Source organism: Saccostrea cucullata, unplaced genomic scaffold (genome assembly GCF_032062105.1).
Source record: "Saccostrea cucullata isolate Sc308-1 unplaced genomic scaffold, CSIRO_AGI_Scuc_v1 ctg890, whole genome shotgun sequence".
In the NCBI taxonomy this organism is placed as follows: Eukaryota; Metazoa; Mollusca; class Bivalvia; order Ostreida; family Ostreidae; genus Saccostrea; species Saccostrea cuccullata.
In genome coordinates this window covers 103,962-126,581 of record NW_026923885.1, presented here as the reverse complement: position 1 = coordinate 126,581, position 22,620 = coordinate 103,962, and the positions used below count along the sequence as shown (strand labels likewise).

Sequence of the window (22,620 nt, the reverse complement as noted above, 5' to 3'; positions counted from 1 at the left end):
CCACTTTGCAGTAGAGTAGGGTACCATGTGACATGTACTGGTAGCGACAAAAAATAACTATTAATACTTCTTTAATACAGGAAAGTAAGTTACCAAATAAAGTTGCACAGGTCAGTGTAGTATACAAACAAACATGTGTACTGGTACATATCCTCACTTTATCCACTGGGCCAACACACTGTTTAATGCATTAAAATGTGAAGACAGTATTGGGTGCATAATACACATGTCAACCCCTAAACTGCATTTTTCATTTATACATATAAATTAAAACGAAGCACATATGTGTATTGGTTCATTATTTTAATATAAATATTTATAATTTGAATACAGTATATATCTTGAAAATAAAAATAATTGATGTTAGTGTGATCAATGATACACATCTACACTAGTGAAGCAAATATTGATGAACATTTGTCATGAGAAGAACTGTCCTCAGAATTTCTAGCAATCTTAACCGTATCATACAGGATTTTCTGTACTGCTTTTAAACAATTAAAAGCAACACTCAGACTTATCTAAAAACAAACTCATAAACCACTGAGACAATCTGAACCTTTTTATAATATACACTTACAGTCTCTTTAAAAATTGCTTTCACTTCAGTTATATTTACAATATGATTCCACTTTTTACACCCCAAGATACATTGTAAATACAATCAACGAAAATGTGCTTATAAGCCTTATTGCTCCTGGCTATAATATTTACAAAGTTGAACAAAGCATTTCCCACAAATAAAGTCAAATTTTTAAACAACAAGTGATAAACGGCGAGTATTTTGAGTACGACTGTAGTCAGAAAAATGGGCACGAGAAGATCAGATCTTTACTTTTCATTGCACTTATTTTACAGGGAAATGTAGTGGACACATCTCTTTTGATCAGAGAAATTTTAAATTGCTATCACAACTGTGTAAACCTGACAGAGTTTTTTTTTTCTGGAAGTCAATGTGGGATAAACAGGAAGCACTTAGATAAAATGTGGAGACAAAAAAATATTTAAATTTCAGCAAGACTCTATTGCTGCTAGTTTTCTCTTGTCTAAATAATAAATTTCTAAATTAAAAGGAAAAAAAAAACAATCAATTGCAAAACTTTGCATTGATCTTAACAAAGCTTGGTACTCATGAACAATAATTCCACGCAAGGAAGCACTATATTCTGGGTATATAAAGAAAAACAGAAGTAAAAATGAAATGAAGTATAAATTTTATATAAAGTACCAGTCTTGAAAACTACAACCAAACTATTTAACATAAACATAAAACTCTCAAAAATATACAATAACTTTTTTAATTCTACAAAACACTGTAATGGAATTATAAATCATTATGGAAATAGCCTACAAACTTTAGGTTGCATAAAATATCTCCAGTTTCTTTACAGTAAATATACACTTACTGAAACTGTTTATAATAATCACTGGTTATAGAGAATCAATAATGATAATGTATGTATAGCTGCAGAAAGTCAAATATATATATATAGCTTGTTATGTAAGCCATATCTATGCCCATACAAAACGACATCTTTAATATATATTTTTATATAAAACATACAAAAAGCATAAACAAAGGTATATATATGTGGTCCATCAAAGATCAACAACTAAGTGAATCAATTTTACCTTTACGTCAACAATCACAGATATAGCATATACGAGATCTTAGTTAACAAAAGGTTTAGTCATGTTGTGTACAACTCAGAAAATATTATTACAGTTGGCAACAAGTACAATGTATTGGCAACTCTGACAAAATCACTTGGATGGATTATGTTAAGTATAGTTTGGACTTGTGTTACCAATTCTACTTTGTCTGTTTGGCTTGCATCATAACTAATATTTACATAAGAGTAAAGAATAAAGAGGTATATGATCCAGCAACAATTACTTGTAAATCTCAAATTCCTATAAACATAGCAAATGCCTTTGAACAATTATTATTATAATAATTTTTTCCCTTCAGTAAGTAGCACAAAGCTCCGTTTCAGCTTTTTCAGCCTTTGATCCTAGGACACCTTTGACTTTCATTGTTCAGAACTGAATGAAATGGCCGTTTCCTCCATCAGTGGGGTTAATGAGCCTCTGCTTTTTTGTCTTTCTTGTGTTTTTTGTGTTCCTCATGATCCCCGTCCTTCTTTTTCTTGAACCGACTGAAGAGTCCCTTCTTCTTTTTCTCGTGGTCTCCTCCATCGTGATCCTCCATCATCATCGCTGGCTCCGACATCGGACGATCCTTCTTAGGGGAACCCTTAGTCCTCTTCTAAAAGTCAAGGATTCATATGTAATATCTTTAAATTCTTCGTTTTTCACATCATATATACATACATGTAATCTTATATAAAGTAAAGGGATCCAATCATTTTAGAGTTCCATAATGCAATAGTATTTTGAGCTAATATTACAAATTTTAAATATATACCAACCTTAATGTCATCTGTGAACTGATCTAAAATAGAAAAAAAGACATACAGTCATGTTAATGAAACGAGTAAAAGAAGAGTTAAAAAAAAAAACAAGTCTCTGATGAGGTTGTAGCTTTACTGGTCTGTACGTATATCAAAAGAAAAGTAGCATTTGGATTCGAAACTTTGCAACAGGCAGCAATAAATAAAATTATGTATCTTTTTAATGTACTCTACATTTGTGCCAAGTTATATTAGTCTTGCAAGGCATCTGAGCTTAATTTTTACATAATGGTCTATCAAAATCTTACCCTCATCTCCATTCATTCCTCTGTGACCCCCGTTGTGTGGGGATGATATAGGTGAAAGGTCATGCTCATCTTCACCTAAAAAAAAAACATCACAAGTTAACAATTTAAAGCTTTTCTTTTGGTACACATTGTTTTTAAAGAATCATTGTCTACACGAACCTGATGAATGGTGACTGCCTCCACTGCTTGTCCGTTGCCGTACTGGAGTTGTGTTTTGTTCAGCTTGGAAGCTGCCTGATCGCTGCACGCTGTCATTCTGCGCACCTGTGGCATGAGGAGGGATGGCTGACCCCCTGTCGGGGGACCAATGTTTACTGGCCATAATCCTGTCCATCTCCTCCTCACGGATTTCCTGAGATTCCCGGTGTGCTGCCATGGGAGACACACTTCGTCCCCTCTCACCTTCTGGACTTGAAGATCTATGTAGGACAGCTGCATGGTGCTCATCAGCAGCTTGTGCTGTGCAGAATAAAGTCAGTAATTAGACTTAATAAATTATGTCTTCTATTGACAAAAACAAAAGATAATAATGAGGAAACTGAAAATAGTGTGGGTTGTATAATTTAAATTTTTCAACCCATTCTTTCAATTCAAGCATAAACACTAGCATATCAATTAATTTCCACAACAGTTGGTTCAAATTCAAAAGCAGTTTAAGATTAAAGTTTGTAGTTTGGTGATAACAATTAAACACAGTCAGGAATAAAGCCACCATTAAGCTTCATACCAGAGGGGGAACAGCCAAAAAAGCATGGTACCTTACTCAACAGTGCCCTCTTATTTACCTGTCCAAAGCATAAACCAATAGGGCTCTCAACATGCTAATGCAAGCATCAGGAATCATATTTTTTCTATATTTATGAAATTAAATTTTCTTGCAACCATTCCACAGAAATGTGAAAAATTTAACACTTTAAAATTTCTCAGAACAAGAGAAAACTAGAGTGATGTCAACTAAGGCACTAAAATTTACATTGATTCTGTGGAGAGATTGTTTTTCATAGGGGTGTTTGGTCTGGTGCCCATTTGTTTAAATAGTGAAAACTAACACAAATATTGGGAAAACAGGTGTGGAGAGTGCATATTGCAATATCAGGTACGAAATTCTACTTCCTTAAGTTCATCACATGTAATCACATATTACTACAGAAAGAATAGAAAGATGTAAATTGAATACTGTATTGCAAGTCCAATTTTCCTATAAGTTGTGTGATTTTCTGCGTTAGTTTTACCTACTTTTATGACTGAAGTATTTACTTTTCAGTAAATTTGAAACACTGATCCATAAAGAATTTAAGATTAAAAAAGTAAGATTTGGATAATACATTCTATATGACTCCTACACTTTTATTCTCTCTAATCAAGCTGCAAGAAGAAATATTTCTGAGATGATCATGTTAATGTAATTAATATAAGCTGAAAAACAAAGAAATTCAATTAAGAAAAAATTGTTAGTAGTACATGTAATTTGTTATAAAGCGGCACGCATTCCAAGAATTCCATACCCAAAAATGGGAAGAATGATGAAGAGAAACAACAAAACAAAGAAGTTTCCATAGTGATGAAATCAGGTGATAATCTGGAAAGCTTTCTAAAACCTTAAAACTTGTGTAGCCTAGAATAAGAACGTATATTTCTTAAAAAGAGAAATTTCCTTAATTATTAACTATTTATTTCTCCATCTTCCAAAAAAAGCAATACCAAACAAAAATAAAACAACAAAAACTTTATTCTTAATTTATACACATAGTCTATTCAGTTATACTGGCCTAATACCCCTTTGACAAATTAAGAAAAAATGAGTGAGTTGAATGACCTCAAGACATTAGAGCTCCATTGTTACTTCACTAAAATACATCTATATTTGTCAATCGCAAAATGACGTTAAAAAATTAGCAATTAATTATTGTACTACAAACTAACAATTGAATATATACTAATTATAAAGTGCTGGCCACACAAGTTTTATTTAGGAAAATGCAAAATAGTGACGAGAAGCATAAGGCACAAACTCTAACGTGTAAAAATCACCTCCATCATCGTCAACCGCGCTATCCTCAGGCGGTTGTTCAGAACTATGAAAAAATTCCAGGTCAGCATGGGATGGTGTTTGAACTGAAAGCAACCATATACTGTATATTATGGTACCAATGTACAGAACAGATGCGATACTGCTTTATCTTTTGAGTTAGAATATACATATATATATATATATATGAACTATATTGTAAAGAATCTGTGACGTTTGCATAGTTTCCTTCATAAATAATAATTTGGTGTTCAAGTCATAATTCAGACATGCAGAGATTTACAAGACTGAAATATACTTAGTAAAATTATAGAAATAGGCAACATCTAGAAAGACTGCCAAAGGTAATATATCATTAAAAATGAAAAGATATGCATAGGATTATGCAGAAATGAACATGGAATAATTTAATGATAACTATTTTAATTTGAATATTATTGGAAATATTCTATTCAATGATATAAACTGTTCATAAAATTTTAGCTATTTAGCATAAAAAGCAGGAAATTATTATTAGATATAATTTAAAGCTTGTTAATTTATATATTGTCTATTACGTCCTACATGGATATATAAATATAAGTGGTAAGTTAGTTTGTGAACCACATCATATAACACATCCCTTAGATACACTTTGCGAAAAAAAAATCTACATCAATTTTTTCCATATTTTTTAATACATGCATAATTATATATGCTTTTCTGCACATCTATACAATAAGATTTTTATATCAGAGAAATAACTACACTCTGTATGCAGACAATGTCAGTGTTTACCTGCGTAATGTTGGATTTTGCTGATCCATTCCTTCATGTCAGATGCAGAAGCTGCCTCCAGTAACGATTCCGCTCCGTCCGCGCTCTTAAGACGGAGGACGTGCTTCTTTTTATGGTAATCGGAGGCTACGTCACAGTATGCATTATGGATGAACACAGGTGGGGCCGCTGGAATCTTCTCCATGGCAGCTGTAATTAAGCATCAGAAAATAATCAGAATTAATATATCAATTTATCTCTGAAATAGCACTTGTTATTATGATAACAATTCTGAATGCACTATACCACAGTAATTTCGTTAGATGTCTTGTTAAAAATGCCAGGTATCCACTTCATAAAGTTAGAAAAAGAATAAGGTAATCCTCAAAAGATCTTAACATACGAACATAGGAATTGAAAGGTATTGTAAATCCCTTTGCTTTGCAATCTGGCTAAAAAAAATCTTAAACCAATTAAATGCTTACAAATTCTTCCTGAGAAAAACAATCTTACCCTCCTTATCTTTGTAGAAAACTAGAATCTGTCCATATAAAACCATATAATAATTCTTCCAAGATCGTATCGTAGCCCTCTTTCCTCCACTCTGCAATTCCACTTTTCTTTCCACTAATCCTTCAAAATCTGGATCAGGTAAATTATCTGGAAGTCTATACTTGTCCTTAAAACTCCTTGTTCTTCTCCTTAAATTAAAACTAGGAGTTCTCTTTTTCTTTTTATCCTCATCCTTTAAATGTTCTACACGTTTCTGTTTTGGACTAACAGGGGGAGATAACTTCTCCTTTTTATGTAAATCACTAGGGGTAGGGGGTGCCACCTGAATTTCTGGTGGTGGCATTTCTGGTAAATGTGGTGCCTCCTCCTCTGTAGGGGTTACAGTTTCAGTGTCATTGGGTGTAATATTTTCATTTGGATTAACAATGCCTTCTCCTTGTCGGAACTCATAGGCTTTTTGTAACACAGGGGGTGGGGAGGTGGCCCCCTCCCCTCTCTGTTTAAAACTGATGGCACGTTTCACTTCGGCTCTGCTGGTTGATCGACCAATCAAATTCTTGACTGTACTGGTGTCTAACCGGTCATCCCTAGAAAGACAAAGTAAATTATCATATCATAAATCCTACATAATATAATACTCTGATAACTGTTTCCTTCAATAATTTGGTTACCATACATCAACAGAAACAATTACTAATCAAAATATGTTTTGGTGCATCAAGAATTCTGTCAAATTTTCTTTACATCTGTGAGTAAAATGTACAAGATTTTTAAACGAAGCTGAATCTACACATAGCATAATGCTTTCTCTTTCATTAATTACAATAATTATCAACCTTTTCACTTTGAAAGCATTTTAAAGATTTTCTTTTGAATTCCCATGTAAGACTTACACAATTTGAACAAAATTGAATCTTATCTCATCAAGATTCACTTTCACTTAAGTATTGTTTTTGTTTTAAAAACATGTGACCTCTGACAATTTTTTTTAGAATGATTATTTTTCACAGATATTTTCCTTGAAAGGGGACTAAGCCATTGGTTCAAACAAATCTGAATTCCCTTCACTTAAGGATACTTTGTAGACATTCAGCAGATTATGGAATTAATTAAAATAGATGAAATTTTGAAATTTGTACATAAAACACTTAAGCAAGACATACAGAGAACCAAAATGATTGTTCTCCTATTTTGAATATCCTTTGGCTCAGGTGAGCTAAGCTTATCAGAAAACACCTGATCCATGCTGTAAGAAATCACTCACTTTTTGTCCTCGTCACTCTCCGAGGAGTCCGCATCCTTCTGTCTCCTCAACAGGACCTCACGAGCCTTCCTCTGTTCTTCTTCTCTCTTCCTCTCCTGCAAAAAAATACTTCATTAATAGCTGTTATTTCTTACAAGGGTCATTGGTACTGACACAGAAATTATCAAGCTTTACAAATGATAAACTCTTATTTTCACTTAGAATTTAGAAATGAGAATTTACATTTTGTTTCTGAATATTTTACTAACAACATTTTAAGGAAAAAGACCCAAACCAGGTTTTTGCCTAGTATACCATCAAGAAATCTACTAAGAAATTCTCCCTTTAGAATGCATTACCTCTCAGCTCTCCAAAATAAGTCCTGCACAAATGGATTTATCTAAACTCATAATAACTTAGCCTCATTTTCTTTTTTATACAAGTAAAGCACATTCTGCACTATACTAGCAGCACATCTCTTTCCACTAATCCCTGTGAACAATCTTTCATGCTAGCTTCTTTTATATCATGAATTTATGCTGTGCTATCTTTTACTTATCCACCATGGAAATATCTCTAATCCCCCCTATCTTTTCCATTATTTTTACAATTTAGTACATACATATACGAGTAAGAGGAGGGGGGGGGTTATTTTTTGTTAATCCCTATTTATGCTATAAAACGTCTCATAGTTAATTACCCAGGTAAGTGAATCAGACTGAACTTTTCATTTTATAAAAATTGTTATGTTAATTTGATATATGTTTCGATTATTAATTACATTATTTGCATATTTCAGATTAATCTACAATATACATGTACATGTATTTGAAGAATAGATATTATCTTGCAGTTTAATCCTACATTGAAGCATTAAATCAACAACATAAGTCATCAATGCAAGTACAGAACAAATACCGGTAGATAATATACATAAGAAATCACACTGATGATGAATCGTTGCCTACCCTAGTACTTATTTGTCTTTTACTAGAATGGAATTTTTACAGAAAAGTATACAGGTATATTTAAAGAAAAAAAAAACCCAGAAATAAAAGTAATAAAAATTGGTTAATTTTTTTTTCCTAAAACCAAACAAGAAAATAAATAAAATTTACTCAATAAATAAGAGTGTTAAATATTAAATTTGAATGGAAAAAACAACAATGTCACAATTAAACAAAAAAGGTATAGACATATAAAATAAACTCATGGTGAGACAAGCACAGGCAGCAACCAAAAATCAACTTCATATTAACGCTCTGGAAGCAACAGCTAACTAAATAAACTCACTCAGGTGTATTTTGAACAATAAATAATCTCACTTTATTTATTGATAAACTTTTATAAAATAAATAGCCGTGGTTCAAAATACACCTTAGTCATTAGCTTTAATTGCAACAACATTAATTCAATACAAAGCAAGAAACCAGCACATACATTTCTCTGTGTCTGCAAAGAAAGGATTTTATACAAATAATTTTATGCATAAAAATTTAAAACATTTGAGCAGATCTTTAAACCTTATGAAAAATAAATGACCATTTTAAAATGCTCTAATCTCAGTGTTCTTATTTTAGCAGTTAGCCATGACAAAAGTTTAAACTGACAGAAGCAATAGCTGCATCGAAGGGGCAGTAGTTTAGTTGCCTAGCAACTACTTTTTTGATGCTTATGCTAGATTGCTAGTGTTCAATCAAATCGTGGGGGGAAAAAAATCCAAAATCACTTTCTAACAACTTTTGTGAAATTAAGACATGAGTTGCATGGAACATCAATTTAGCAAATTGAAAAGCACAGTTTCTGTTTATGATTTAATATCATTTCAACAAAATATATTAGTACCAAGTGTCAATAGAAAAAAAATCTGACTTTGCTGACTCCAGTAAAGTAATGCTAACCTCCAAGATTCTCTCCTGTTCCCTCTTTCTGATCTCATCCATTCGTTCGATCTCCTTTTGTTGTTTCTCTGCTAATGCCTGCTGCTGTTTCTGGTCTAATAAGGACTTCTCCAGCTAAAACAGATCGCAATGTTAAATATTCATCAAAAGACAATTAACTGAATTATCACAAATGTTAGTTTGATGAGATATTAGTGATTTTTTAGTGGAAAAAATGTTTTCAATTATGTTTTCTTTCAAAAGGTGACCACCAGTACCATACCATTTGCCCAAAGAGTCTACAATGGAAACCAAAAATAGTTCCTTTCCAAAAACTGATCGCTTCCAATTAGAGAATTGAAATGAAATCAAATACAAAAAGTATGGTGCCAAAACTTAAATTTCAAAATAAATCGGGATGATAACAAAAGTTTTGGTAAAATAATATAACAGAGAAAGGTGAATATAATGAGATACATGTGGATAGACTGTTAATATAAAATGAATATCTATACAATTTGAAAACTAAACTTTCTGCATGCATTAAATATAAATTAAACAAATATACATGTAGATATACATTTGTTGAGAAGGGGCAATAAAGATGTACCTTGATGTTAGTGGGACAAAAGTAATGGATTTTAGTAATATTTACCCTTTCAAAGCTTTTCTATAACCAACACACACATAAAAGGGGTTAATTTACAGACGGAGGTTTGCCAGCTGTTATATTAACATCATTATATTAATATCATTTCATACTAATATAAAATCATTGAAAAAATGAAAAAATAATCATCTCTAATGATGTAAAGTTTACAGTGCAGTTAGTATCAACAATTAGGATGCATGAATTAAAAATAAAATGCACCAGCCCATGACCATATTAATCATTAATTATCTTATCTTTATAAGTACAAAAATTAACCTACCTGTGTACGCCGACAAATAGCGTTGAATTTCTCAGACTGTGCATCGACCGTCTTTTCGAAGTCATCCTGTCGCCTGAGTAGCTCCTCCACGGTCTGAATATTCTCTCCGACGTTCTTCTCCTTCATCAGAGGTTCGCGGATATTCATCCAGGCCTCCAGCTGCTCCATTTCATGATGTAATTGCTGAAATGAGGAGGAAAATTCAGATATAGAAGTACATAAAAATATCTGAATGGAGGAAATTTGTACTGAAAATTAGTAGCTACAAAATAATTGTTTTTTCCCAACATTATGATTGATGCACACACCTGAGCTTCTAGATTCTGTTCGCAGAGTTCCTGGTACTGCTCGAATGTTTTTATCAAGGCTTCCCAAGCCGTGTTCAAGTCTGTCACTTTCTCATTTATCTACAAGTATTCATAAGTAATTAAAGGAAATTTTCAGGATTTTTGCAAAATAAACTGATCCTTGAATTATATCTAAAAAATTTTCTGCTGTATCTTAAGAATAACCTCTTCAGACAGGAAATGTCCATTCTCGATCATGACTTTTCCTGTCTCTAGGAATTTATTAACGGCATCTTGTCGACTGTCTATTTCTGCTTTATGCTCTTTACATCTTGTCATCATGAGTTCAGCACTAGGGAGATCCCGTGCAAACTCTTCTGCCAGGATGATGGCCATCATCTCACTTATCCAGGCTCTGTAACAGATTCAAGTACTTTTAAAAGTTGGTACAGAATAGCTCATGAAGAAATACTGTGTTTCTTTTCATAATGAAAGGCCTTTGGTTCTGAAGTCATTTTGGTCAATAAGATGAGCAAAAATTAGTACAAAAAACACTAATAATAAATCATTGAGATTACATATGTATGATTATCTACTTAACAATTTAACCCTCTCCCCTATAAGCCTATAAGTTCAGACACATCACTTACTGTAACTCTCTGTAGTCATTGAAGTATAACTGTAACTGGTCTGCCTGCTGAAGTTTCTCCTTCCTCTGAGAGGCTTTCTCCACCAGAATGTTCCAACACTGTACCATCTCCTCATGCTTCACTGCTATGTGTTCCTGGGCGTCTGGGTACTGTCCAATCAAACGCTCAGCTTCTTTGGTGATAGCCTCCACTTGCTCACTAATGGCTGCTAAATCCCTCTATAATAGACATCAATTTTATTTTACAATCAAATTCAACACAAATCAAATGCCATCCAAATACTATGAAATCACTTATTTTCATGGGGGTTTAATTTTCATTGTTTTTTGAGATATTGAGAGACCCACAAATTCATGACCAGCACGAAATGTAAAATTTCATATGCATTACTTACTAAAAATTTTCCACTAACGAAATCAAATCCCTACAAATCAATATTTTTTCCTCAAACCTCGAAAATTTAACCCCACGAAAATATGTGATTTTACAGTATTGTTCCATTAATATAATTGAAAATGACCCCAAAACAATATCATCTGACTTACCTCAAATCCCTCGTGTTTACTGATGAGTGACTGGACAGATTCCAGGTCATGTCCATAGTCCTCTGTACTGACTAAGCCTTCCTTCTCCTGGATCCAGTCCAAAGTGTCGTCTGCATCCCGGCCATACATGTGTACTTCCTTAGCTGCTGCCAGAGCCTACAAAACAAGCAGCACATATAATATCACAGTTTTCATATAAATGCCATTGCTTCTATAAAGAAACTGTCAAAATATGGCTGAAAAAAAAACACTGTTGACTTGGTGCTACACATTAAGCAATTATTCAATCTGTAAATTCTGAAAAACTCAAATTTCCACATTTTATTTTGTAAACAATCATTTCTTGGGCCAAAAATTGAAAATGCATTTAAACACAGTATACAAGTAAACTTCCATTAAGTCAGTGGGTTTTGTACACACCTCTTGCCTGGCCTTGGCCACCTCCTTCAGTTCATTCCACTGTTGTGTCACCTCCTCAGATCTCTTCTTGATTGCTTCTGATTCAAAATGGTTGGCATCTATCATTTCTGTTGCCATGACACTGATATTTGTGACTCTCTCTTCACTACTGTTTAAATTCTGAAGGAAGTCCTCAAATTTTTGTTGTAGAACCTGATGAACAGATAATTTTTAAAATTAATAATTAGGTGAAATGCTGCCATTATGACAATAGGAATGAATGCAATGGCTGTTTATCATATATTTTACGTACCTCCACATGTTCCAGATCCTGACCGTAATCCTCTGAGGATGCAATAACGACCTTGTCTGCTATCCAGTTAGTGACATCATCAGCCTCTCTGTAGAATTCAAACAGTTTCTTGGTTTCCAGGAGTTTGGTTCTTCTCTGACTGGCCAGATCCTGCAGGGTGCTGTACTTCTGTTCTACGGAGGCCTGCTGCTTCTTTATATTCTCCATGTCAAAATTCTCCTTCTCCACTAAGCTCCTACTTAACGCAGCAAGCTCTGCGATATTACTGCTAAAGTTCTCAATGTCTCTCTCCAAGGTGTCCATTTTTTTCAAATTAACCTGTTTGAAAATTCACAAATGTATTTTTTTTTTATTATAGGTGTTTTCATTTTACAACAAATGTTGAAGAAGTTCAGTCTGAAGAAGTAATTTACCTGAACACCGTCTTCATCTTTTCCATACTCTGGACTTTTCAGAACAGGAATTTTTTCATCCATCCACGACTCAGCAACCGAAATCTCAGCATAGAACTATTTGATACAGTTAAAAAATTACTTAATTTCTATTCAGTTTGTAAGTATTTTGATCACTTGAACAACAAGATTTTGAACCTTGGTAACAATGCTATACAACATACCGTTTGAGATTCCAGTGAGGCCTGGAGTTTAGATTTGCGCTCCAATGTTAATTCCTGGAGTTGTTGAAGCTCTGTCTGCAGTTTGTCCAGCTGAGCTTTAATGTTGTCAGAAGCAAAGTGTTTGGCCTGCATCATTCTCTGGGCAGCAGTGGCTACAGAGTCAATCAAAGGCTCGTGAGCAATGATTTCTGATTCCAGGGCCTATTCAATATACCATCAAACACTTCATTAACATTTTGGACAATTTAACTTAAAATTAAACAATTATTAATTATTTGATCAATAGATCACAAAACAATTAAATTATTTTCTCCTGACACTATTAATCATTTACATTTATGTAGATCAATTGGATGTTCTTTTTTTTTAAAACAGTTTCAATCTTTTCGGAAACATGCATATAGAGAACAGAAATCTGTTGACCTGATGTTTCTTCATAAGATTTTGGACGGCATTCAGTGAGTCTCCTAGATCAGTGGAGGACGCTACAGGAAGTTTCTCCTGTATCCATGACAACTCGTCCTCCACATCTCTGTAGTACTGGTACATCAGCAGGGCATCCTCCAGGTTATCACGTCTTATAGTGGCCGGCTCAGACAGAGACTCGTATCTATCATAGATGTAACATATTTAAATGGTGGAGATACATTCAATTCTTCATCTTGTTAATGCTTTTTCTTTATTGTTTCCATCAGAGATGTACAGAAATTTTAGAATAAACTTAACCTTTACCAAACTGGGTTTGTTTATTTGCTGTAATCCTATTTACATATACGTTTGGCATTTCAACATGTTTTGGGTGATTTCTGCATTAATTTTAGACTTGTTTAATATTACAGGGTATGTTCTATTTTTTAAATGGTTTTTCTTTATTGTTTACATCCAAGATGTACATAATAAAATACTTGCATAAATACATACTTTTCTTGAACAGCTTTGGCTCTAGCCTGGAGTTCTTTGTTCATAAAATGTTTTGCTTCCTTGAACACATGGGCGGCATCTTGAACATCCTGAACCTTTTCTCTGTGATTGGCTATGTCCTGCTCCAGCAGCTACGATACAAATATATTCTGTTACTACTAATGAACATCACACAAAAGGTTTGAAAAATGGATGAACATTTAGAAACACATTTAAGTAACTGTAAATTTGGTGATCATTCTAATGTTTTTTGATAATTTATTGAATATAAATCCTTCCCATGATCCTCTGACATACAGTAGTATCATCTACTCCTGAAAACAAAATGGAGAATTTTCTGTAATGGTCTTTAATTTTTTTCACTTTATTTTGTATTTCAAATTTTAGCATTGCGCAAGTGCGCATGTGAATGTGCGTAATGACCATATCATCTTGTCTAAATCTTTATACTATTTAAATTACTAAATATTAAATTATTTAATCCAAAAGTATTAAAAATTATGATCATTTAAGTGTGTTTTCCTTGGACATGCACGTGCATACATGAGCATGATGACCATATCTTCTTGTACATAAAATGTTTTGCTTCCTCAGATTACAGCACACACATGTATGCATGTGCATGGTGACCATCCTTCTTGTAGAAGTTCATCCTATGAACCTTTTCTCTGTATGTATGTGCATGGTGACCATACCTTCTTGTAGAAGTTCATTATATCTATGTTCCAAATCCCATCCTGTTTGGTTGAAAATCAAGGGAGTTATAGCTATTTAAAGTTTCAGCCAATGGCTTTCATGATAATTGCTATATATCATGTTGTAGGATATATTAATGAATGTCTATGTTCAAAATTTCAAAGGATTTTGTCAAAAAACAAGAGATATGGAGACTTTAGTTTCAGCCAACAGCTATAATACAATGTTGTCTAAAATATATCTGTTTCAAAGCATTTCATCAAAAATGTATGCCAAAATCAATTAAATCGGCACACAAGCACTGATAAATTGAAATATGGATGAACATTTAGAAACACATGTAAGTAACTGTAAATTTGGTGATCATTCAAATTTGTGGTTTGTCCTACCTGATGTTTTTTGAGTAATTTATTGACAGAATATAAATCCCAAGTTATATCAAAATCAGACCAAAACTGTAGCATTTTGATTTCACAGAAATTTCTGACATAAGCTCAAAAACCGATGCACAGAATTATGTATCTTAGTGTAGTCTACTTGTGTGCCATCCAAAACTGACATTAAGTCATCTACCACTCTATTGTACATGAGAGCCTGAAAACATAATGTAAAAGAAACTTGTCATAATTATGCAAATGCATTTTAAATTAGCTCGTTTTACCATTTTCCAACTTTTCTATTCAATCATAAAATTAGTATGTGAAACCAATGATTGCATAAACAAGTATCAGAAAATCTGAAATATGAAAACAAACCTGATAGGCATCCTGTAGTCTATCTTTCTTCTCAGCACTGGCTGCCATTAGGGCTTCCCAGCTTAATTCTAGCTCCTCCAGACGTTTCTGAATGTCTGCCTTTGCATAATGATCCTTATCAACTAATCCTTTACCTTCCTATACAGCAAAATATAAAAAATCATACGTATAAGCTTTGTTACTTTCAAATCCAACATCTTTTGCAAGGAGTTCATGTTCCAATCGTGAGTACATTCCCCTGTTACATGTTAAATTATTTTATAACACTGTCAAAGTCCTTGCTACTCAAGAGTACACCTTATATGAAACACATAAGGACTATACTTTGTTTCAGCCTACCACAGGATTAAACTTTATGTGAGGTACTAAATATGACTATACTGGGTTGAGCCTACCTCCACGACAGCATCCACTCTGTTCCTGTTGGCCGTGACTTCAGCCTCGAATGCCTGGTGTTTCTGGAGCTTGGCCTGTAGATTAGTCGGATCCCTATACGACTCATCCAACGCCACCTGTAGCTTCTCATTAATCCATCCTGTCACTTCATATAAATTCCTCAAAAATAACTGATAGTTCTTAGAATCATTCAGTTTCTTGGTTCGTGCTTCACAATGTTTCCAGAAAGCATCACACCTATTCACAACTTCCTGACACCTATCAGTAATCTCACTAGAAGCATAGTGATCTTGGCTTTTCAGATTCTCTGCAAATTGTTTCAAGTCTTCAATTTTATCCACCTGTTTTTTCGTTGTCTTGACAAATCCATCATGTTTCTTTTGAAGTGTTTCAACGCTGTGTAAATTATTCTGAAATCAAACAATAAAATAAATTTTCAAGTTACTTGAATTCATGTTAATGCTGATGCTTTTCGCAAAAAATTTTTACAGGGAAAAATAGCTTAATTCAACATATTCAGAAAAATATTGCACAAAGAACAATTAACTTACTCCTAAATCTTCATTTGCAAGGAAGACTTCTTTTGAAGATATCCATGCATCAGCTTGTTCAGCTGTCTCCTTGAAAACCTGTATAAAAATAAAGGGATGCAAATAGTTTAATAAATGAATGTTTATCACATTAAAAACAGCTTTAGTATCTCTAAATACTGGGATATGCAGTTGATGGATTCATGTAGGTATAAGTAATCAACATATTCAAATGCACATGCGTGTAAATTACATGTACATAATTACGTACAAATAAAAAACTGCATTTCCAAATATTTTGTTATGCAGACAAAGAAAAAGAATGGAAAATATCTTATAAACAATAAATCAAAACTGAGTTGATGAATGATTAAGATAAAGTGTTTTCATACTTGTAGATCATGGCACTGAGTGAGTAAGTGGTTGCGTTTCTCCCAGGCAGCATTCAGCATTAGTTTGGTGTGGTCTATCTGACCAATGGTTTTCTGGATTTCTTCCAGAGAGTAGTGTTTCCTCTCCACAAGTTTGTTACCATGCTCCCGGACAGCAGCAAAGTGGGACTTCCTGCCCTCGATTTCTGCCTGTAAAATGTTTTACACATATAAGCCTCTTCAATTATTCAATGGGAAATGTCATTGAACAATAATGTCAGAGAACAAGAAGTGCCAATACCTTGCGTTCATGGTGAATTTGAAGAAGACTTTCAGCCTCGGGAACATCTTTAGCCAACTCTCCTGCATTCATTCTCTGTACCATCTCAGTGGACCAGGAAACCTTTACATAAAAAATCACTTTAGTTGTTCATCATATTAATTATTTAAGTACATGTAATATGTTTCTTTCGGAAATCATGATTACTTACCAGTTCCCTGGCATCAGATAGAAACTTCTGTAGCTGATATGAGTCAGACAATTTCTGTTTCCTAAAGAAGAAATAAACATTTATTATGTTACCTTCCAACATTTTCTATTCAAAGCTAAAGCTCAAAATTACTGTAGACGTACTTTTTTCCATGGGGTTATAATTCCCCAGAATCCTCATTTCTGTTTCTGGATTTCTTAGACTGTCACTATATTCCTTACATTTATAATAAGTACGCTTGGACAAATTTCCGCGGAAAATTTGTGACAGCGTACATAGCGTAAATTAATACCACGCGGAAAAAAGTACTTCTACAGTAAAAGTGTAATAGAAAGCATTCCGAGATCTTAAACAAGATAAAACATTTGCTGAAATACACCAGTGTTACCTGCTATCAGCCAGTTCTTCTAATTTTTCCCAGTTGTCCTGGGCCTCCTGTTGTTTCTGGTGAATAGCATCAGCCTTGTCTGGGTACTTCCTGCATAACTTGCTCTCCAATGCCTCCATTTTCTGTGTAGAGAATTATTACATTTCATTTAATTTTTAATACATGTACCCTTAAAACATTTTCTTTATCAAAAAATAAAATGAGTTATGCCAAAACTAAGGGGAATGATTTGGTCTTTTATAGAGGCTCCACTCTACCTCTAGCTGGTTCTGTAGGGCTGTCATATCCCTCTCCACCTCCTCCTGTTTCCTTTGGAGGGCCTCCACGCTGGACAAATCCTTCCCGAGGTCCTCACTGGACAGTAACAGAGCCTTCTCATTGATCCTGTCCAACATCTCGTCCACGTCCCGGTTGAAGGAGTGGATTTCTAGGGCACAGGACAGGCTCTCCTTGTAGTCAGCCAGATCAGCATTCACTCCCTTCCATCTACAAACAAATGTATCAATCTAAGACCCATTTACATACAAAGGACTGTTTTCTTTTTACTCAAATTCTCAAAATGAAAACTTAATTACTTAATTTCAACTTTAACTTGATACTGTAAAAGCACAAATATTCGTGGGGGATTAAATTTCGTTTATTTCATTGTTAACAATAATCAACGAAATTAAATCCCACACGAAATTTTATATGACTATATATTAAATAGGATTAATCTCAAAAGAACGAAATTAAATCCCCAAGAAAATATTTTTTATGACAAATCAACGAAATTTTATCCCCACGAAAATTTGTGCTTCTACAGTATAACATGACTTATCATCATTTATCATTGAAATAATGAATGAGTGACTCTTACTTTTGATTGAGATTATTGCGTTTCTCCTTTACAGCATTTGTGTCTGTTCTTCCCTGAGATATTAATTTGTCTGCCAATGCATTAATATCAGCTATCCTCTTATCATCCACAGTGATACCCTGACAAAACATGGGGGAAAATGATGAAACTGGAGTTATACATGAACTTATGTCTTGATGCTAATCAAATGATAAAATAAAAATTTCCATCTAAAGTGTAACTGAAAATAAGTTATATCAGGTCCTTTGTTCAAAATCTAAATGAACAAGATGTGTTTGTGAAACACTATGCGCCCGACGTTAACAAAATTTGAAAAAGCTACTTTTAGCATATAGGTCACAGTCAAGGTCACAAGGTCATTGACCTTGGTGTCATTTGAAAGAACTTGATTAGTGGAGTATGCATTCCAAGTATGACGTCTCTATCTTTCATTGGTCAAAAGTTATGGCGAAGGTTAAAGTTTGCAGACAAACAAACAAACAGACAGACAGGACAAAAACAGTATACGTCCCAGATCTATCAATTGGGCAAATAAAAATACATGTATCATTCCTAAAAACCAGTAATACATTGTATAGGCATCCAAATGAAAAAGAAATAAAAATACATTTCTACCCAATACACCCCATATCCCAAGAGACCTGGCAATCAAACTTCAATGTTTTTCAAAATGCAACCAGTTTTCCCATCCAATGTTTTCTCAAATTTTATTTAGTTTTTCTCAATTGCAGTATCTGTCTCCTTTTATAATATATGACAACAAAATCCTGCTATTTGAATGGTTTAAGGAAATACACACATCATTAACATTAAAGTCCTTATTCCATAAAATCCTATGGCACGTTTTCTGAACAATAAAATATAATGGTTCTATTTTGTATGGCAAAAAAAGGTACCAGTAATTTTTCAAGCACTTAATGAAATGATGATTGATAATCTGAAAATTGAAATAAATGACAACAAGAGGCCCACGGGCCTTATAGGTCACCAGAGCATTATGCAACAACTTTCCAGTTATTGAATTTGATTCATGTTTTAAGCCAGATGCTATATGGCATTTACAATTTTGAAAGAGGCACCATTGATCATCATAAAAATACACTTAGCAGTTGCTTAGCTTGGTTACTGAATACCCATACGCAGGGTAGGGGAACAAAAATGCATTCCAACTAATCAGTAATATTCAGCAATAATCAGTAGTATCCCTAACACTGTGACATAAACCCCTGACCCTAGGTCCACACATTGCACAAATTTTAAAAAGGCATCCTTAAAATTGCCTATCAAAAAATAAATAAATGTTTTATAAATACAAAGGAGCAGATTTAAAACAATTAATTCATTTTCAGTATATAAGTAGAGCCACCCCCACCCCTACCCTGGGGCCTTGAATTCACAATTCAGCAATTTTTCCCTTGCTCATTTATATAGGTAGTTCATCTGCTTCATACCCAGAGACAGAGAAGAAAATTTTCAAAGATTTAATGTATTTTCACTATATAATCAATCAATAGAGCCCCGCCCTAACACCAGAACCCCTGATCCTGGGGCCATAAAATTCATAATTTTAGAAGAGGCATTCTTGCTCATCATAACTATGTACTTAGTTAGTTTATTTAATACCTAGGAGCAGAGAAGAAGATTTTCAAAGAATTCATGTATTTTCACTATATAATCAATAGAGCCCCCTCCCCCCCAACACCAGAACCCTTGATCCTGGGGCCTAAAATTCACAATTTTGGTTGAGGCATTCTTGCTCATCATAACTATGCACTTAGTTAGTTTATTTAATACCTAGGAGCAGAGAAGAAGATTTTCAAAGAATTCATGTATTTTCACTATATAATCAATAGAGCCCCCCCCCCCCACACCAGAACCCTTGACCTTGGGGCTATAAAATTCACAATTCTGGTTAAGGCACTCTTGCTCATCATAACTATGCACTTAGTTAGTTTATTTAATACCTAGGAGCAGAGAAGAAGATTTTCAAAGAATTCATGTATTTTCACTATATAATCAATAGAGACCCCCCCCCCCACCCTTGACCCTGGGGCCATAAAATTCACAATTTTGGTAGAGGCACTCTTGCTCATCATAACTATGTACTTAGTTAGTTTATTTAATACCCAGGGGCAGAGAAGAAGATTTTCAAAGAAATCATGTATTTTCACTTCATATAATCAATACAGCCCCACCCTAACACCAAAGCCGCTGACCCTGGGGCCATAAAATTCACAATTTTGGTAGAGGCACTCTTGCTTATCATAACTATGTACTTAGTTGGTTTATTTAATACCTAGGAGCAGAGAAGAAGATTTTCAAAGAAAAAATGCATTTTCACTATATACTTATTTAGCCCCGCCCTAGCACTAGAACCCCCTGACCCCAGAGCCATGAATTTCACAATTTTGGTAGAGGACTCAATGCTGATTACAATCATGCAAACAGTTTGACTGCTTGGTGTCCAGGAGTAAAGAAGAAGATTTTTAAAGACTGCATTAATTTTACTGGTTTTGGCCCCACCCCTCAGGACCCAGGGGGGCAGGGATCATGAAATTCACAATTTTTGTTCCTCTTTACCCATAGATGCTTTGTGCCAAATTTGGTTGAAATTGGTTCAGTGGTTGCAGAGAAGAAGCTGAAAATGTTCAAATGTTAACACACGACGGACGACGACGGACGGAAACGGATAGCAATAGGTCACCTGAGTTTACTCAGGTGACCTAAAAATGGATATATGCAAGTAGAACAAGATTTGCATTTTCAATATTTGTGAGATGGTTTGGTTGATTGTTTCAGTGAATGGTATGCTTGCAGATATAGAATCTGAAAAAAAGCTATAGGGGAGATGATTGACAAAGGGACTTGTTGAAAAAAAGACTGTGTTTACATGTATATTGACATTGTATTATGTTCATGCATATTACAGAAGTAATGAAGAATTGCAAAGGAAGAAGTTAACCATGCGCTTACACATACTTGTACATTTGTCTGTAAAAACCAGTCATGAGAATTTGTTAGCTACATGAACATATCAGTCAAGCTTATGCAAATGATTTAATAATTATGAATTCATGAAACAAAAGGGAGTAAAATATAAAATAATATGGTTGATTATCAGATTAATATAAATAAGCAATATAACTGAATAAGAGAACAATCTATATATTCATACAGCTGTAGAAGGACTTTCTAAACTGGTCTACTTACGGCTGATTCCAGATCATTGGCCTTCTTTTGAAGTTCTAGACAGTGTTCATAATCTCTACCCATGTCTCCTGCACTCACCAGAGCTTCCTATCAATAAATCATTACGTGTACTCCAGTTGTTACTCAATAAATATTGCAAAGCAGGCTTACTTTTATAAATCCTAGGATCTTTACAGGTCTTTACAGTTTTAAATATAAATTGTAGAACAGCAGTTTTTCCAATTTTTCTCCCCCTTGAGAGTTTGCATATAGAATTCTTGAAAATGCATGGAAGTCTGTAGGTCAATTTCTTTAATATCATAGTATAATGAAATTTGCATCTCCTCATGCAAAACAGTCCTTCATAAAATCAGTTTCTTCTTGTTCTATGCCATATCTCCCATATATGTTCTACTTTTCAGAAATCCACAGTTTTTATTTACATGTACATGTATCTATTCAGTAACAGTACACACATCATATGTTTTCACTAAGGGTCTTACTTTTTCTCTCATCCACATTTCCACTTTATCCACCTGTTCATTGAACATAAGGATGTCTTTCAGTTCCACCAGACCTTTCCCCCTGTTGTTGGAGGCCTGTAGTAGCTCGTTCCACTTGGAGTTCAGTCTCTGCAAGCTTCGTCTCACCTCATCTGACTCAGGGTGTTTTTTCTCCAGTAAAACGTCTCCTTGCTATATGTACCACAAACAAAAATTAGGTTATTTTCTCTACCAAATACCATTTCTTGACTGAACATTTTCAATGCAATTCCAAGTGTTTTTGTAAGAATGCTTAGCACTTAAAGCTTACAAATCTTCCAAGATTAATCTATAGCTTTATAAGCCATTAGAACATTTCCTTACTTTTCTGGCATTTTTTAAGATAATGTACCTCTTTAATTTTATTGATCTGGTCAGAATTGGCCAATATTTCTGCTTCAAAAGCCTGATGTTTTTGTAGTTTCTTAATCTTATCCTGGAGGTCTGTTACATCCTGGAAGTCATCTTCATAAGCCACCTTCAACTTGTCATCAATTAGTCCTTCAGCCTACAACATTTTAAAGTACATGTACATGTAGGTATTTGACATCATCTGACTTCAGACATTCAGTATCAAATTTTCAGGGATTTCAACAT

The 22,620-nt window shown here is 34.0% G+C and overlaps 1 protein-coding gene across 1 annotated transcript in view; it reads right to left on the bottom strand.

The window, feature by feature from the left end:
- Positions 1-286: 286 nt before the first annotated feature.
- LOC134265183 (spectrin beta chain, non-erythrocytic 5-like) overlaps positions 287-22,620 on the bottom strand; it is a 92,755-nt gene continuing 70,421 nt past the window's right edge. Inside the window, exons 52-86 of the mRNA XM_062747436.1 lie at positions 22,376-22,531; positions 21,985-22,176; positions 21,491-21,589; positions 18,293-18,411; positions 17,691-17,919; positions 17,434-17,555; positions 17,046-17,106; positions 16,856-16,957; positions 16,576-16,764; positions 16,205-16,282; positions 15,653-16,063; positions 15,258-15,395; positions 15,040-15,096; positions 14,892-14,957; positions 13,807-13,937; positions 13,309-13,495; positions 12,886-13,086; positions 12,683-12,778; positions 12,270-12,587; positions 11,978-12,169; positions 11,558-11,713; positions 11,013-11,230; positions 10,588-10,777; positions 10,384-10,482; positions 10,076-10,258; positions 9,165-9,278; positions 8,704-8,715; positions 7,285-7,379; positions 6,021-6,607; positions 5,529-5,717; positions 4,754-4,837; positions 2,882-3,181; positions 2,723-2,797; positions 2,433-2,455; positions 287-2,269 (exon numbers count right to left, since the gene is read on the bottom strand). Coding sequence (XP_062603420.1) covers positions 2,081-2,269; positions 2,433-2,455; positions 2,723-2,797; positions 2,882-3,181; positions 4,754-4,837; positions 5,529-5,717; positions 6,021-6,607; positions 7,285-7,379; positions 8,704-8,715; positions 9,165-9,278; positions 10,076-10,258; positions 10,384-10,482; positions 10,588-10,777; positions 11,013-11,230; positions 11,558-11,713; positions 11,978-12,169; positions 12,270-12,587; positions 12,683-12,778; positions 12,886-13,086; positions 13,309-13,495; positions 13,807-13,937; positions 14,892-14,957; positions 15,040-15,096; positions 15,258-15,395; positions 15,653-16,063; positions 16,205-16,282; positions 16,576-16,764; positions 16,856-16,957; positions 17,046-17,106; positions 17,434-17,555; positions 17,691-17,919; positions 18,293-18,411; positions 21,491-21,589; positions 21,985-22,176; positions 22,376-22,531 — 5,658 coding nt within the window. The 3' untranslated portion in view covers positions 287-2,080. The remainder of the gene's footprint in view (positions 2,270-2,432; positions 2,456-2,722; positions 2,798-2,881; positions 3,182-4,753; positions 4,838-5,528; positions 5,718-6,020; positions 6,608-7,284; positions 7,380-8,703; positions 8,716-9,164; positions 9,279-10,075; positions 10,259-10,383; positions 10,483-10,587; positions 10,778-11,012; positions 11,231-11,557; positions 11,714-11,977; positions 12,170-12,269; positions 12,588-12,682; positions 12,779-12,885; positions 13,087-13,308; positions 13,496-13,806; positions 13,938-14,891; positions 14,958-15,039; positions 15,097-15,257; positions 15,396-15,652; positions 16,064-16,204; positions 16,283-16,575; positions 16,765-16,855; positions 16,958-17,045; positions 17,107-17,433; positions 17,556-17,690; positions 17,920-18,292; positions 18,412-21,490; positions 21,590-21,984; positions 22,177-22,375; positions 22,532-22,620) is intronic.